This window comes from Halictus rubicundus, chromosome 7 (assembly GCF_050948215.1).
Source record: "Halictus rubicundus isolate RS-2024b chromosome 7, iyHalRubi1_principal, whole genome shotgun sequence".
NCBI classification, from domain to species: domain Eukaryota; kingdom Metazoa; phylum Arthropoda; class Insecta; order Hymenoptera; family Halictidae; genus Halictus; species Halictus rubicundus.
Genome location: NC_135155.1, coordinates 889536 through 905902, shown reverse-complemented (window position 1 = coordinate 905902; position 16367 = coordinate 889536). Strand labels below are relative to the sequence as shown.

The window sequence follows — 16367 nt, the reverse complement described above, 5'->3', positions numbered from 1 at the left end:
TGGCGTAGCGACATTATTATTTGCGAATAGTAATCTTTTCTTTCTGTTCGTTTCACTTACGAAATATTTTATACGGGCTACCCGACCATGATATCCTTGATTTCGTAAAAAGCTACGCACAGTACTGACAGATATATCCGTATTTAAATTATTTTTAAGGTGTTCAACTATTTTTATTGCACTTATTTTTGGATTTTGTTTTACCGTTTGAATAATAACTCGGCCAGTATGATCATTAAATTTCCTTGGACGTCCACTTCTTGCGTTATTTTTCAGTGTTTTTCGAAGCCCGTACCTATCAATTATACTTTGTATCGTAGATCGAGTTCTACTTACAATGCGTGAAATCTCTGTCAAACTTTTACATTGATTATGCAAATTAACAATAATTTTTCTTCCTGCTATTGTAGTTTCCGCACGCTTTCGTCCCACTTCTAAACTGTAAGTGACAATACTACGAAATTTTCAATGCTACTGATATCACCAATGTTGACAAACATACTGACAATCCACGAAGGATCATGATCGACGGTCCACGATCATCGATATTGTATGTTTACATTATAAATACTCCTGTAAGCAGTTCAAATTGAGAACTGTACGAATAGTTATTGCTTGTGTATTTCTGTCGATTTTGTGTTTTTTCTTGTTAATTTTGTAAGTTATACAAGTAAATCCTTTTTTTCTGCACTGCATCTATCCTATAGATATTCTAGAATATGTTAATACTGATTGTTCAAAAAAAAATAATTAGTAAACAACAGTTTTACGAACTTTTGTGTCAAATTTATTGGTGTACGAATACTTTCTACACCCACTGTATGTATTTGCGGAAAACTGTTAGGATGACTATAGCAAACTCTACTGTTTTCGAATGACTAAATTTCCACCTGTCACTCCCCCTCCCCCAAACCTAACCTACACCAAAACAAAAATCGTTCAAAATGGTTACACAAACTTTAGTTAGGTTAAGTATTATAATTTTTCTTGGGAGTGTTGCCAAAGACCACGGAGGCCTAGATTCCTATAGCTATTTGAAAAGAATCTTGGTTAGGTCTGGGTTACGTTTAGCATTGGCCGTTTAGACTAACTTAAAAGGCATTTTGGCATACCTTAAACTAATTTCCTGCAATGATCGGGATAGTACGAACTCAGGTGAGCGAGGTATTAGACCGTTGTAGTTAAATATAGGTAATTATTTAAACCAATATATTGTATTCGTTATGGTCCCATTTCAATCCCGCCATATCATCACGTAGAAAGAATAATGTGTACAAGAACATGGCTGGCGATGTCAGGAAAGAGGATAGTATAAAATATACGAGAGGTATGTATGTATGGCGTGGTGTGGGTTAGAAAACGGATTCTGTGCAGTAGTAGAAGTTGTTTACAAATATCTCGGAAACGAAGGTTGTCTCGTGGTAACACCTATAGGAAAAAGTTCTTCAGAATTATGCCCCCAACAATATATTTCAAGGTCATTGAAATCGGTGAAGAAGCCGCTATTGTAAATAATTACCTTGCAGTTATTCAACAAACTTTTTTTCACATCATGTAGTAAACTAATTGTTCTAACTTTTCATAGAAATTCAAGTCGTATGGTCTGTTCGGGACTCGAATTTTGGAGTTGCCGGCCGTTACGACTACCATCGAGCGTTCGAGTGTTATCCAGTTCCTTTTTCTTTTGGACCGTGTTTAGAGTCGCGTAGCGATCACTCGTTACCATTGGACGAGGTCGCATAATATTTGTCAGGCTCATTGTCGGTAAACCTCCTCTATTTGAATCTCGACCGGGTTGTATACCAGTATCATGCGATCGAGCACGAACCAATCGCGTACGACCACTCTTCTAAAAATTTGGTTCACGTTCTATCATTATCATTACTTTTTTACAGACTGAAAGTAGTAGCCAGTGTCATACTCCTGGAAGTATGCCAAGGACTATGATTACTCCTGAGCCTACTGACACCTTCGATTTAGGAATTCACAAAATCTCTAGCGATAATGAAGAAGAGCAGAAGAGAAGGGCACAGGATTCAAATATAAACGCTTTTGAAGAACATTCTTCAAAACAGACAAGGTACAAATGTTTTTCAAATTCATAAACAAATTCTTATTTTGTAATTTTCATTACACAACAGACTTAACTCTTCGAAGTCGCACATACAAAATAAGCTCTAATTGAAGATGGTATTTTTAAAATTAACGTTGTAATGAATTGATAAACACCGTGTGTAAACAGTAACATACTGTGTAAGAGACAGAAGGGAAGAGACTTAAGTACTTTTCGCTATGTTTTACTAAAAGTATCACAATCATTTTACTCTTGATTTTTGCTAACAACGTAGTTATGGATAATTACCCTTAAAATATTTCTTTGTTTTGTTAGCACACACTGTATATAAAAAGTTAATGTCGTCCATGCATCAATACATATATTGCAAAACGACGTAGATATATTGCAAATACTTTCAACAATATAATATTAGTTGTGACATAACGTTAGTGGCATATCACTAGAAATTGGTTGCGATATTGTGAACAATCACATGAATTGTCACATAGGCGCTTCTATAATCAGTGCTTGGATGGAAATAATCAAACATTAATATTGTTTAGCCATTTGATGATAACCTAAGGACTACGCATAGTCTGCTGATGAATTTTTCTACTTACTACAGTGAATTATCGTTGTATGATAGTGCCAACCTTATGTTTCCAAGTCAGTGGAAAAACTCACACCACCGCACAGTGCGGACAAGTGCGGCACATCTCACTACATGGATAAATTCGTGGTTGAAAATGAATGTTGCAGTCGTTTTCTTTGCGCAACAGACTATTTATTCACACTATTTACAACTTATTGAATCTCATCTGCCGAACTAACATTAGATGAGTATTTGTTTCACGGAACAGTGAACTGGAGCGGTATAAACTTAGCGCGGTATGAACTTAGCGCGATTTCGGATTTAACAAAGCGAGGCCTTTGTATATGCGCGTCTACGTTTAGTCGGAGTTTTTAAGTTCACTGGTTGCCAGTTGGATTGATTCTGCTTTGCTGCTCCGAGGTCAGTTCGTTCGTCACCTCGTGTGGGTGGTGAGAATTCTGGGCATGGGCCCATGATGGGTGTAAAACTCTTCTGATTTGTTAATCAACCTAAGGGAGAGGATCTTCTGGAACCTCCCTCTTTGGTGGTGGAAGAAATCCCTACCTTAGGCCGATGTTCGGGAAATTCCCCAAAAAGCGCGTTTATTGGTATCTCGGAGCAGCATGTATTTTCAGCCAAGTGGCTGGGTATTGTTGGGACCCGAGTGGCCTACGTACGCCGTGCTAGCCAAGTGGCTGACAGCTAATTTATTGTCCTTTGGCCGAGGTCCGGTGACGAAGACCAAGTCAAACGGACGAAAACCAGAGACACGGTTCTTAGGGTTGTGGCGCAACCCGAGCGTACCTCGCGTTGTGCGGAAGAGGCTTTATGACCCCTTGGCCGCCGCGTGTAGTGGGCCATAAGGCCCGCTGTGTCCGAATCCGGGACCCTCAAGTACCGTGCGGACGGTACACGGAGTGAGGGTCGCACGGATTGACTTATGGCCACTTTTCCAATGCCATCAGCTCGAATCCTCAGGCGCCTCGCGTGCGGCAACTCAAGGATTAGCATTCTTCGTGATTAGTCGAAGGACGGACAAAAATCGGAAAAGGGCTCTTTGCGCAATACGTTTTGGGACGAAAGAGCATGCTTCGCGCAGCTGTGGCATCCTCGATTGCCACACGGCCGGAAACACGCGGACCGTCTGCGACGAATCGGACGCTACATGTTTATTTGACGATGTACGAAAATTTCCTTTGGCAGAACTGCATATTAACAGGAAATTCATATTATTATTCATTTAAAAATCATTTAACAATTATTTTTATGCATCAAAATTGTTAATGTTTTTTCCAATTTATTAATTTTATTGTTAAATTTAATTTTATGTGACTAATTACCATTTCATATGCATTAGTAACTAAATTTAGATTTTTGTAAAAAAATTTGGCGATGGAAGCACTATCGAAAGTGCCAAAAATCGAAACCATTAACTGTAAATGAGTGTGCAATAATAATTCTGTGTAATGGAAAGTGCTTACCAAGGAATGTGCATTCTTTTTACATTTAATAAAGTAGATTTATTTTTTGTACAAATTTTCAACGGTGGTTTTATTTGTTAATTGCATATAAAACTTTAAATTAATAAAACAAAAAAATATATCCTGAAATTCATGCATATTCGGATACATTACTTATTATAGTTTAAGGATTTCATAGTTTTGTCTGCTACTTTTTGACACTCTCAATTTTATAAACTTTTTAAGAAGTGTCCATACCTTTCCTTTAGGATCTATCGTGGAAAATTTGTTATTTTCTTTTTAAATGTATTAGTTATATTGTGAAATTTTCTGTGAATAATTAACAATAAGTATACATTTGTAAACAACTTTGGTTGTAAAAAATTTTGCCATTTGTTCGCCACAGTTACAGTGGGGAATTTACTGGGAAAGTTCAATATTCGTTTATATCACGTTATGAAATACATTTATTTTGAAAAACATGCGTATTAGGATGGAAAATGCTAATAATAATCATATAATAATCATTTTTATGTATAATAAAATTTTGCAATAATTATAAATCAATCATTTTTATGTATTCTTAATTTGTTTTTAATATATGTTTGATTTATACATAAGATTAAACATTAGATTTATACATAGGAAAATACAATTGGTACTACATGCCTATAACTATACATAAAGTTTTAATACATGGGTGTGACATCATTAATCATTTTGATGTCCCAATGGGACTTCTGTCTGAGGAGGCTTTAGAAGCGGCTAACTGGGTACGCAAATATTTATTGTCAATAGACAATATAATTCACAACCCGTTGACACTGCTATTTATTTATTTTATTTTCACACCAAAAACACGTCTAGGCGATCACGATCACGACTCTAATCCTAAACTTTACCGACTCGACTATGATTATTTCGTCAAACCCGACTATACAACTCTCTCTCTCTCGCTCTCCCTCTCCCTCTCTCTCCCCCCCTCTCTCCCTCTCTCTCCCCCCCCCTCTCCCTCTCTCTCCCCCCTCTCCCCCCCTCTCTCTCCCCCCTCTCTCTCCCCCTCTCTCCCTCTCTCTCTCTCCCCCCCTCTCTCCCTCTCTCTCTCCCCCCTCTCTCCCTCTCTCTCCCCCCCTCTCTCCCTCTCTCTCTCCCCCCCTCTCTCCCTCTCTCTCTCCCCCCTCTCTCTCTCTCTCCCCCCCTCTCTCTCTCCCCCCTCTCTCCCTCTCCCCCCCCTCCCTCTCTCTCTCCCCCCTCTCTCCCTCTCTCTCTCCCCCCCCTTCTCCCTCTCTCTCTCTCTCTCCCCCCCTCTCCCTCTCTCTCTCCCCCCTCTCCCTCTCTCTCTCCCACCCTCTCCCTCTCTCTCTCTCCCCCCCTCTCCCTCTCTCTCCCCCTCTCCCTCTCCCCCCTCCCCCCCTCTCCCTCTCCCTCTCCCTCTCCCTCTCCCTCTCCCTCTCCCTCTCCCTCTCTCTCTCTCTCTCTCTCTCTCTCTCTCCCCCCCCCTCTCCCTCTCTCTCTCTCCCTCTCTGTCACTCTCTAACTCTTACCCCTTTAAACTCTTAAACGCTGTTCGACTCTCTCTTTGTTTTACTCTGTTTTACTCTCAAACTCTGACTCTTTTAAGGTCAGGACAATCAAGACGGGTCTCACCGTGTCCGGGAACGGGGCACGTTTTCGTATGCCATCCAGAGTTGGCCGTGTTCGAAGGCCGCTTAAGAGGCGCTCGAGATGCTCGCAACAAAGGTCAAGTGCCGCGCACCACGGGGGTTAGCTACCAGAACCCCAGAACCCCAGAACCGTTTACTCCGCTCTTACTCCTGAGGATTCTATGGTAGAGCCGACCGTGCCGCGGCCGGGGTGACACGAAATATTCTTGCGAAGAATACTCCGCGACCCCGGACGCCGTGGCGTGGCCATGACGTAGGGAGAAAAACATTATGAATGTTGTATTATTTAAAAAACTACTTTACCGATGATGATGACCTATCAATCGAATCTCAATGGATTTTTCGATGTTTTAAAAATTGTTGATTTTACGGACGTGTAAAAATATGTGTCTCCCTTTTTTCATTAAATTATAAGGCTAGAACTATCACACCGATGAAAATGAGTTTTTGGGAGCTTATAGTGAAAACATAAAAGTGTTTACCGAAAATGTTGTCATTTGGAAAAAATGTTTTTTTCACCATTTATTTGGCAATTATTTTAAACAAATGCTATGTTTTCGTAGCAGGTACCTTTTTAAAAAATTGAAAAAATTGAGGTTATAGCCCCGAGTGTCCCCTTTACGGACCTGTTTTTAAAAAAGCGAACACTTTAAAATTGACGAAATTAAAATTATTTCAAGTGGACGGTGCACTGCGATACATAGTGTAGCGGCTAGCTGGGCGCCGGAAGAGAAATCTTCAGCGCACCGGCACCAAGAAAGATTTATGGTTTGCACAACATAAGACGCTATTTGTGAGAAAACGTCTGTAACGTTTTTGGCCACTTAGCGGACAGATGTGTCCTTGTAGTTCCTAGCGACGAACTCAATAGCGCAAGTGGACGCCATAAATTTTGGGTAGTCTAAGGGTCTCCAGCCTAGAGTGTCCCAGCGACGCGTGGCTGGTTTCTATCACCCGGGAAAGCTGGGCCCGTTGACGTAAGCCAGCAGTCACGTACCGCACTTGGCACAGGGTCCGGAAGACACCCCGCTGCATCACCAAAATTAGTTTTTAACAAAACGACGCGCTCACCCTTCTCACGCACGAGAGGCGTGGAACGGGGGCGTGTTATGCAAAATGCATGGATTGGTGGAAGTTCCTCGCAAGGACTTCCACCAATCAGCCGACAAGCATTTTCGAGGATATAAGGCAGCAGACTACCGACGCGAAGGGTCAGTCACGAAGTCTAGTCACAGCCGATTCTCCGCCGAGTCACTTAGAGTCTAGTCGCAGTCCGGTCGCTGCTAAATCGCAATAACAGTTCAACCGCGAGTCGAAGTGAATCGCCTGTTTTAGTTGAACCACGCCGGACGCTCTCGCGACATCACTCCTATTGCTAAATAAACGGCTCAGCCACGAACCTGATTTGAACACTTATTCTGAGGCACCCGCCTCCGACAACCCTATTCCTTCAATAGCCTCGCACGGTTGGCGCAGTGCCCGGGAGGCCATAGGCATAACAGGTGCAGCGTTCACTTCAAATAATTTTAATTTCGTCAATTTTGAAGTGTCCGATTATTTAAAAACGGGTCCGTGAAGTGAATTTCTCTAACAATTCATAATGGTATTAGATCATGTGGCAGTCGCATATGTACATGGTGTAAGGACGACAAGTACAGCTGCTCGGTCGTTGCTCGTAACCGCTCGTCTGCCGTCCAAAATAAGGAAATGTCGCGGTGCAGCGTACACTTGAAACCATTTTAATTTCGCCATTTTTAAAGTGTCACCATTCTTGAGAAGTCTACCGTTAGGTGTGCCTATCCCCACCTCAGCTGCGCCCGTAGTCCCATTGTTTTGGCTTCGACGTCAGCCGCTACATAGTATGTGTGGCCGCTGTAGTCAATATTTGGACTGCAGCCGAGAATGCGTGTGAAACGAAGCCTGCCCCTTCCAGTCTGAACCAATCGGCCGCGCATTCGTACCTCTACTCTGCCCAACGAGACGAGTCAGTGAAGTATCAGCGTGCGTCCTTTGCTAATTATCAACTCTGTCCCACTGGACTGGCTATGTTTACCTCTACTGCCTCGTCTCATTGGACAAAATATGGATGCGTCATCGCATTCCTACCAGGGAACCTTCCATCTAACCATTTTTAGGTTATTATGGGCAAGAATTCAGAAGTTTTCCATATACATACATTTTTTCGCTATCGACCCTTACTTCAGAATGTCTAAAGAGTATCCAGCAATTTTATGAACCTAAAATAATGAATAGTACAATCAATAGTTTTGCGACTCAGCGAATTACAAAACGAAATTTCAAAGAAAAAGATGAAGAAACGTAAAATACAGTTGAAGTGGGATAGTCACGGATGGTTTTATTACTCACATCTGTAATCGCGAAACTTTATTTAATCTCGCCCGTACATGTTAACGTTAATTGTCTAGGCGAACTGCGCCGCGGACCGTGGCCGCTGATTGTCAGATTGCGTCGCGATCGTCGAATTCCATCGACGTCGCCGCTGCCCTGCTACCCCTTGTGGCAAATCGTGCGCTCGCGCGCTCTTACAGTTCGGCCAACCTGACAGTTAATCGTCCCGATTAACCTAGCAAACTCTACTCACATATACACACTCATCGCCTGTAATCTATGACGCAATTGTGACTTAAATCTAACGCATACAGACCGATTAACCGAGCACACTCTACTCACACATACACACTCATCGCCGGTAATCTATAACGCAATTGTAACTTACAAGGGAACATATTCAGATGCGAAAATCCGATTTTGATGAAACTTATGGGAGCTTCTAGTTCTTTGAAAAATATTTGACACGTATTTTTTTTTATCGGCAGACATCCACTTTGAAGGGGTGAAAAGAGCCCTCAAAGTTGGGGTTCAAAACCACATTTTTTGAGATATCTCGGAAACCAGAAATCGAAAAAATTTGAATTTTTTTTTAAATTGTGTGTTTTTCAATGGGAAATGTAGTCGCGCAAGAAAATTTTAACAAAAGTTTTTTGTTTAAACAATATATTAAAATTTTGATTTTTTTTTGCAGTTTCTTTTATTTATTGTTAGTTCATTTTAATGTAAACTTGGGTGTGTGATCTTTGATCCAAAATAGGGGATACATGTTTCAGGATTTTCTTTTTTTTTGCCATTTAACAATAATTATGCATAATGGAAGATAGTCTTGCACCTGGCGTGCGTAGGAAGGAATTCTGGCTTGTTTCATCGAAATATAAGCATTTAGTATAAACGTGTATAGTATTTTAAACAATACCACTGGGTTATGTGTCGTTTATTGTTTTATTAGTAGCTAAAGAAGGTGGCGCAGGTAGCAGCGTGAAATACTTCAGTCAACCACGTTCTCAATAATTCTTTCGTTGGTTTACCTCATGTGGAAGCTTCGATATGGACATTAGGTGCCGTGAACACACTTCTTCGTACACGAGGTCCTAACTGCCCTTTGACTCCTTTCAAAACAATATACAATGGCGATAGCAACTGTCCATCAGCTGAAATTGTGGGCTGGATAGTGTAGCTGTGAGTTGTTAACGATATGGATTGGACAAGAGCACCCGTTTCTTTTTCACCTTTGTGTGAAAGTGTTCGACCAGAGTGCAATTCCAACTGGAACCCACTTTGATCACTATTGAAAATATTACTTGCGCCATAATTTTCAAAATACCCTTTCACATGACACACAAAATCGTCTGCTGCTGCGGTCAAATCTGTTAAATGGTTACTATGATGGCGGGTAACGAGTTTCGTCGTTTTTCTTGATACTATATTATAGTTCTCTTTAAACTTCCACAACCAACAGGACGATGCCTGAAATCCTGCTAAATTTATTGATGAATTTTCGGTCATTGCCCACCGTCTCAAATTTATGTGGTGTACCAAAATTTTATTATTTCTTGCTACAATAAATTTTTCAAGTGTAGCCTTTATTAATTTGTTCTTCCCATCTGTATAAATCTGATTGTCTCTTCAATTTCTTGTATTGGTTTTTTACAGTTTGGAAGTTTAGTGTTCTTTTTCTTCCACTCTTCCAATAATCTACAGCTTTCTTCTTATATTCTAAATCAATGTCTACATATTCCATTTCTTCTGGACTCTCGTCCGGAGAACTTGAAGACGACGGTTTCGATGTTGACGCTGATTCCAAATCTTCTTCGTCTTCGGGAACATTAAATGAAGTCGGTTCGTCTGTTAGGTCATCGAATATCAATTGTTGTTGCGTTTCGAAATTCATGTACCCTGCTTCTCTGTACCTATCAATCAGATCTATAATAATGTGTGCCAGTTCAATTTCCTTCCCATTCGTGGGTGTTCCCTCGTTATTATTACTATTATATGTTTCCATCAAAATGTTTATAACGTTCGTCGGATTGACCTTCATGTTTATAAAAACGAATCTAACAAGAAAAATAAACAATCAGCAAAAGTAAAATTAATATAATTATCGGATGTTTTTTTGATTATCGTCAGAAATTATTTGTTTTATGTGGCACTGTTTTAAAAATCCGAAAGAAGTAGCCTTAACTTCTTAATATCCACGTTGCTTTACAAACCGTAATGCAGAAAGACTAATAGCACACGTAGCAAAGTGCCCATATTTATACATTCTTAAGACACCTTACGTTTCCCACTCTCTCACCCTAACAACCAATAGAAATGTTTGAAAATATTCGTGTTCTTCTGAAATGCTATATATAACCGAGGTAAAACTGATGTGAGGCATTTGCCACCAGCTCTTTTCAGAGCTACCATACACGACGAGGGAAACTCCAACTTCGAGGATTCACAGTTTAAAAAGGCTACAGGTATATTTTGATCAAAGGCCCAACGACTGCAGAAATTCACACGCGAATTGGCTATAAAAGTCGGTACCCTTACTCCGCCGCGGTAATTAGCACCGCGTCACGCTGCTACCTGCGCCACCTTCTTTAGCTACTAATAAAACAATAAACGACACATAACCCAGTGGTATTGTTTAAAATACTATACACGTTTATACTAAATGCTTATATTTCGATGAAACAAGCCAGAATTCCTTCCTACGCACGCCAGGTGCAAGACTATCTTCCATTATGCATAATTATTGTTAAATGGCAAAAAAAAAGAAAATCCTGAAACATGTATCCCCTATTTTGGATCAAAGATCACACACCCAAGTTTACATTAAAATGAACTAACAATAAATAAAAGAAACTGCAAAAAAAAATCAAAATTTTAATATATTGTTTAAACAAAAAACTTTTGTTAAAATTTTCTTGCGCGACTACATTTCCCATTGAAAAACACACAATTTAAAAAAAAATTCAAATTTTTTCGATTTCTGGTTTCCGAGATATCTCAAAAAATGTGGTTTTGAACCCCAACTTTGAGGGCTGTTTTCACCCCTTCAAAGTGGATGTCTGCCGATAAAAAAAAATACGTGTCAAATATTTTTCAAAGAACTAGAAGCTCCCATAAGTTTCATCAAAATCGGATTTTCGCATCTGAATATGTTCCCTTGTTAAATCTAACGCATACAGATAACTGTTTAAGCGGGAAGCCATCGTCGCAAATTCGCGGCTTCCCAGGTTCCTCGATACGGAATCTGCGAATTTTGGTGTCCGTCGATATCTTGAATGACGTACCGGTCGTTCCTTAAAACCTTGGACACCACGTATGGTCCTTTATACCGAGGCGTTAGTTTCGCGCACGCACCGGGGGTGTTGTCAAAAGTTCGGATCATGACCTTGTCGCCTTCCGCGTATTTTGTCGGTGTTCGGTGTTTTTTATCATAATAATCGCGGTTTTTTGTTTGCGCCATTTCAATCTTTTTGCTGACCTCCTGTCTCAATTTGTCTAATTCCCGTTTTTTATTTATGACCCCGGCCGATTCCAAAAAGTCGCGTAAACTATCACTCTCCTTTCCGCGTTGCTTTACGCCGTACAGGAGCACGCTCGGACATTCTCCTGTGGATTTATTTATAGTGTTGTTACATAGAAATTCTACCTCGTTCAGGACATTAATCCATTGAACTTTTCGTTCATCGCTTAGTTTAGCTATCATCGGGATAATCGAACGATTTACGCGTTCGACTTGGCCATTGGCCTGCGGAGACGCAGTCGCGACTTTGATGTGCTGAATGCCATATTCGTTCATGAAATCTTGGAAATCGCGAGACGTAAAGCTGCTTCCCCGATCTGACACAATCTGTATTGGTCTACTGAACGTAACGAAATATGATTTTAAACAATTAATGACTTCGGTCGAATTTGTTGTTTTCGTCGCGTACAATTTTACGAATTTCGTAGGCTTCTCTGGTCTAGTTGGAGTCACGTAACTTTCGCGAAAGATCTCCCGTGCTCGTCTCTTAACTGGTACAGGCAGATCTTCGTTTACTGTGATATCGCGCATGGACAATTCGACATCGGAATTCATTTCCATATTCATTATTTCTTGGGCTTCGCGACATACTAATGTAAGGTTCGCAATTCGCATAAAGTCGCGTCCGAGCACTAAATTTTCTTGCATAGTTTCATTTGGAACAATACATAATTGAACGTCGCATTTCTGCTTATCTAAACCGATCGTTGCATTTACATTGCCCAAAACGCGAAGGTGACTATTATTAATTCCGCAAAAATCGGTCGTTGGAACGGTATTTCTTTGAAAGCTTTCTGGCACGAATTTGTCTTTAATAAAACTTACCGGACTACCTGAGTCTAATAACGCGGTTACGGAAAAAGAGAGTTCATTTTTGTCACCCAGGTGCAGATCCACTGAGCGCAGGAACTCGCAATCGTCCTCACGTTGTTCTGTTACGTAGTTCACATGCCCCGATGTCGATGCCTGCTTCCCGCACTTCGTCGCCTGGTGCCCAAATTGTCCGCAGATGTAACAGGAACCTCGTTCTCTCCTCGGCTTCGGACAATCCTTTGAAAAGTGTCCAACCCCGTTGCAATTATAACACCGTAGCTTCACATCGTCCTTCAACTCCTTCGAGATCCTTGGCAGCCTCTTAGCCATCATCGAAGCATCTCCTTGACGCCCCATGTCCCGCCGCATCGTCTCCCGTGGTAAAACGACTTTTTCGAATGCCGTCAATAACGCATCGGTGGATTTAAAACACTGAATGCGTGCCTGTGTCCGGTAACCCTCGTTTGGGATACCGTCGATCACGTAGTCGACGAGTTTGTGACGTAAACTGGGTAAAAATACTTGAAAAAAGGGAGAGTGGGAGTTACCCAGCTCTTTATCCCGTTCTTTACTGACAAAAAGTATAAGTTTATTTAAGACAGAGTTACAAAACGGAGGTTCAGCCAAGATTGACTGCCCTGGGAATGTTCCCATACTTATAGCTTGACCTTATTGATTAGTAATGCATTTTTTGGGGGCTTTCGAAATCAGGCGGATGTGATTTGACTAATGCTGTTGCGTACGCGTGTATCGAGAAATGCTGTGGTGTCGAGGTGAATGCTCGGGGAATGCTGACTTGTGCAAATGACTCGGGAAATGCTGTGGTGTCGAATGGAATATGATCTGGTATAGCTCGGGGATTTTTAGGGCGTTACAAGTTCGCCGTCGGCGACCGGGACTCGGTTCCCCAACGTAATTTTGTCGTGCAGATAATCCGCGAATGCCTCGTGGGGTGCCCACGTTCTGGCTTCGAACTCTTTACGTAGACTTAAAGTATTTGCTCGCTGTCCGAACATTTTTCTAATTTCCGCCAGCAAATCCATGTGGCTCATTTCTACACAATCGCTTCGTGTATGATGCCACTTCAACACCTTTCCCGTCAATTTACTGCATAATAGAGCCTTAGCAGCATCATCCGTGAGTGCATAATTTCGGATCAATTGTATCGCCTGTTTCTCCCAAATGTTGAAGTCGTAAGTGACACCATCGTAATCTGCGACCATATCCTTAATGTCCCTCCAGCTCGCGAACGTAGGTTGTATCGCCGATCGACTGGCGCCTTGCGAGGTGACACGTAGCAATTCCAGCTCCCTGCGCAATAGTTGTACCTCTCGTTCGGCCAGGTCTCGTTCCCGTCGTAGAAGCTCGGTTTCTGAAGTCGTTGATGCCGTTCGCGAAGCAGCATCGTCCGTGACCACGGCTGAGTGGTGTGCCGGCGCAATTTCCTCTTCTTGTTCTAGTTCGATGGAGGTATTTAGGCACGTTTCTGGATGCACACCCGCTTCGATTAATCTGTTTAGTAACTCAGGCCTGGTGCCCGTCGTCGGCAAGTTCATGTCGCGTAATCTTTCTTTCAAGACCCGAACCGTCACTTTCGCACTCATGTTGGAATCGTTTGTCGTAACGTAACGTAACAAAAATCGGAAAAGTGCATAAATTTCAACTCGTACAGTCCGATCCCGCTTACTGTCCCGTAAAATCACATAAACTCACATAAACTCACATAAACCGACATAAATTACGCGAAATCATAAAATGACATAAGTAACATAAATCACGTAATACACATAAAGAACTTTTCGAACGTAATAGAATGCGTAACTCCGCGGAATCAGATCTTTATCCCACTTCTGAAAATTGTAATCGCGAAACTTTATTTAATCTCGCCCGTACATGTTAACGTTAATTGTCTAGGCGAACTGCGCCGCGGACCGTGGCCGCTGATTGTCAGATTGCGTCGCGATCGTCGAATTCCATCGACGTCGTCGCTGCCCTGCTACCCCTTGTGGCAAATCGTGCGCTCGCGCGCTCTTACACATCTTCGTTTTCCAACACTTAACGTTTTATTTTGCGCAAATATATACACGGACTTATACTTTGGTAACGTGGACCGAAACACCGAGAAACGCTCGATTGCCGCGTAGACTTCTCGGTTTTGCCTCTACTGGACGCCAAGGGTGCGAAAGATTACCCGTCCGTCGTCGTAGTCTGGAAGTGAGGTTCTGCCTCTCTCGCTAATTTCGAGGGCTATATATAGGGCCTTAGAGAAAGGCGGGCGAAGTCCCAAGCTGGGGAAAACGGACGTGTGGAACAAAGGGTCCTTTTCCGCCAACGGAAAAACTGCCGGTCCGGACGAATCTGGCTGCCAGATGCGGAAATCTGCGAGAGCCAGACTCGTACCTAACCTTGGGGAAAACCCAGGAAATTAGGGACCGGGTAGTTTTGGAGGTACAGTCATGGCCGAGACCAGGCTGCTACCTCACCCCCCTACTAGTAACTTAGCCTATCGCTCGGAAATGTTCTTACTAGGAAGCTTAATTTACGCGGAAGAAATAGGGACCAGGGCGAGATCCTACAAGAACTGGCCTGCGAGAAAATCCTACGAACTATTTTAAATCTGGCATGCCCTTATACATCTACCTATACACCCTAGACTTGTATACATTTTTAAATACATAATCTATGAGAAACCCGCTTGGTATCGGTCGGAGAATCTCACCCGCCTACCAGAACGTGTTGTATGACGCGCTGTTGTTTCCGTGTGTGCTGTTGGTACATGTTGTTCAGTGTGTGTATTTTACGCGGTATTTACAGGTGGGTTTGTGTCAGTGTTACGCGCTGTCGCGGTGTGGGAAGGTGTAAAATAAAAATGGATAGTTTGCTCGTTATCTTGAACTGGGATGTCTTCTTTAGTCTATCTAGAAAGCTTAAAGCTTCTATCTATTTCTTCATCCTTTCTCTACTTAACTCCTCCTCCCTTCTCTCTTCCCTCCATTTCTCCCTTTCCCTCCTCCACTCCTCTATTAGCTTTCTCCCTTCCTCCCTTTCCCCCCTCATCTCTTCCCTCAACCTCCTCACTTCCCTCATTATCCCCCTAAGCACTTCCTCCATTGCCTTGAGCTCCACTACCCCAACCCTTTCTTCTTTCTGCGGGGACCTTTTAGTCAGATCACTTTTTTTGAAGGTTTCAAATTCACCCTCCCCCCTTCCTCTACATCCCCTATCCCCCTTTTCCTCCCCACGTTTTCCAAACTTTTCGTACTAAACCACCTCTCTATGTTGCTGTCCTTTAGCACCGTCCCTAGTCTACCCTTCCCTTCCTTTCCATCCTCCCTCCCTATCCGCTTTACCACTTCTCTTCTCTTACTCATTTTCGGTTATTCTCCCCCTTTCTTCCCTCTTATGCTTTTCGAATTTCCCGCTTCCACTCAACCTTTCTCCCAGTCTGTCTATCTCCCTACAGGTCGCGCCACCTACGCTTCCATTCTCTTTCCCGCGCCCACCTGCCTTTTTTTCCGTGGCGAAAATGCTTTTCGCATCCCCCGGCTCCCTGGGGAGAGCCGGGGTTATGTGGGACTACCCCTGGAGAAAATCCCCAAAAGGTTACCCACTAAAAAACCCACGCCCACCTAAGCTAAAGGGGGAGGTGCCTGGATCCCGCGAGTACTCAACAGGACGCCTCCCAGCTGTCATCATAACTCGGGGGAGGGGTTAACCTCCCCCATTGCCTACGCTACAAGACCCCGGGCGGAGGGACCCGTCCGGTGTCCCCATCCCTGGAGCCTTCGGATTAGGTTTCCCGAGCCCCAGCTCGGTCCGCCCACAGCTCCTGGAGTCTTCGTGCCCCGCTCAGGGCCGGTATTCCGAAGGAACCAGCCCCGGCAAGAAGACGCCGCCACCGGAAGGAAGGGCC

At 42.6% G+C, this 16367-nt stretch overlaps 2 protein-coding genes across 2 annotated transcripts in view; one reads left to right on the top strand and one right to left on the bottom strand.

Moving 5' to 3' along the window:
* The window catches only part of LOC143355923 (general transcription factor II-I repeat domain-containing protein 2-like), a 341246-nt gene that overhangs the window by 154603 nt on the left and 170276 nt on the right, over positions 1-16367 (bottom strand). The gene's annotated exons all lie outside the window — the stretch shown is intronic.
* LOC143355919 (uncharacterized) overlaps positions 1-16367 on the top strand; it is a 242857-nt gene that overhangs the window by 202565 nt on the left and 23925 nt on the right. Inside the window, exon 6 of the mRNA XM_076791137.1 lies at positions 1896-2080. Within this exon, the coding sequence (XP_076647252.1) occupies positions 1896-2080 (185 nt within the window). The remainder of the gene's footprint in view (positions 1-1895; positions 2081-16367) is intronic.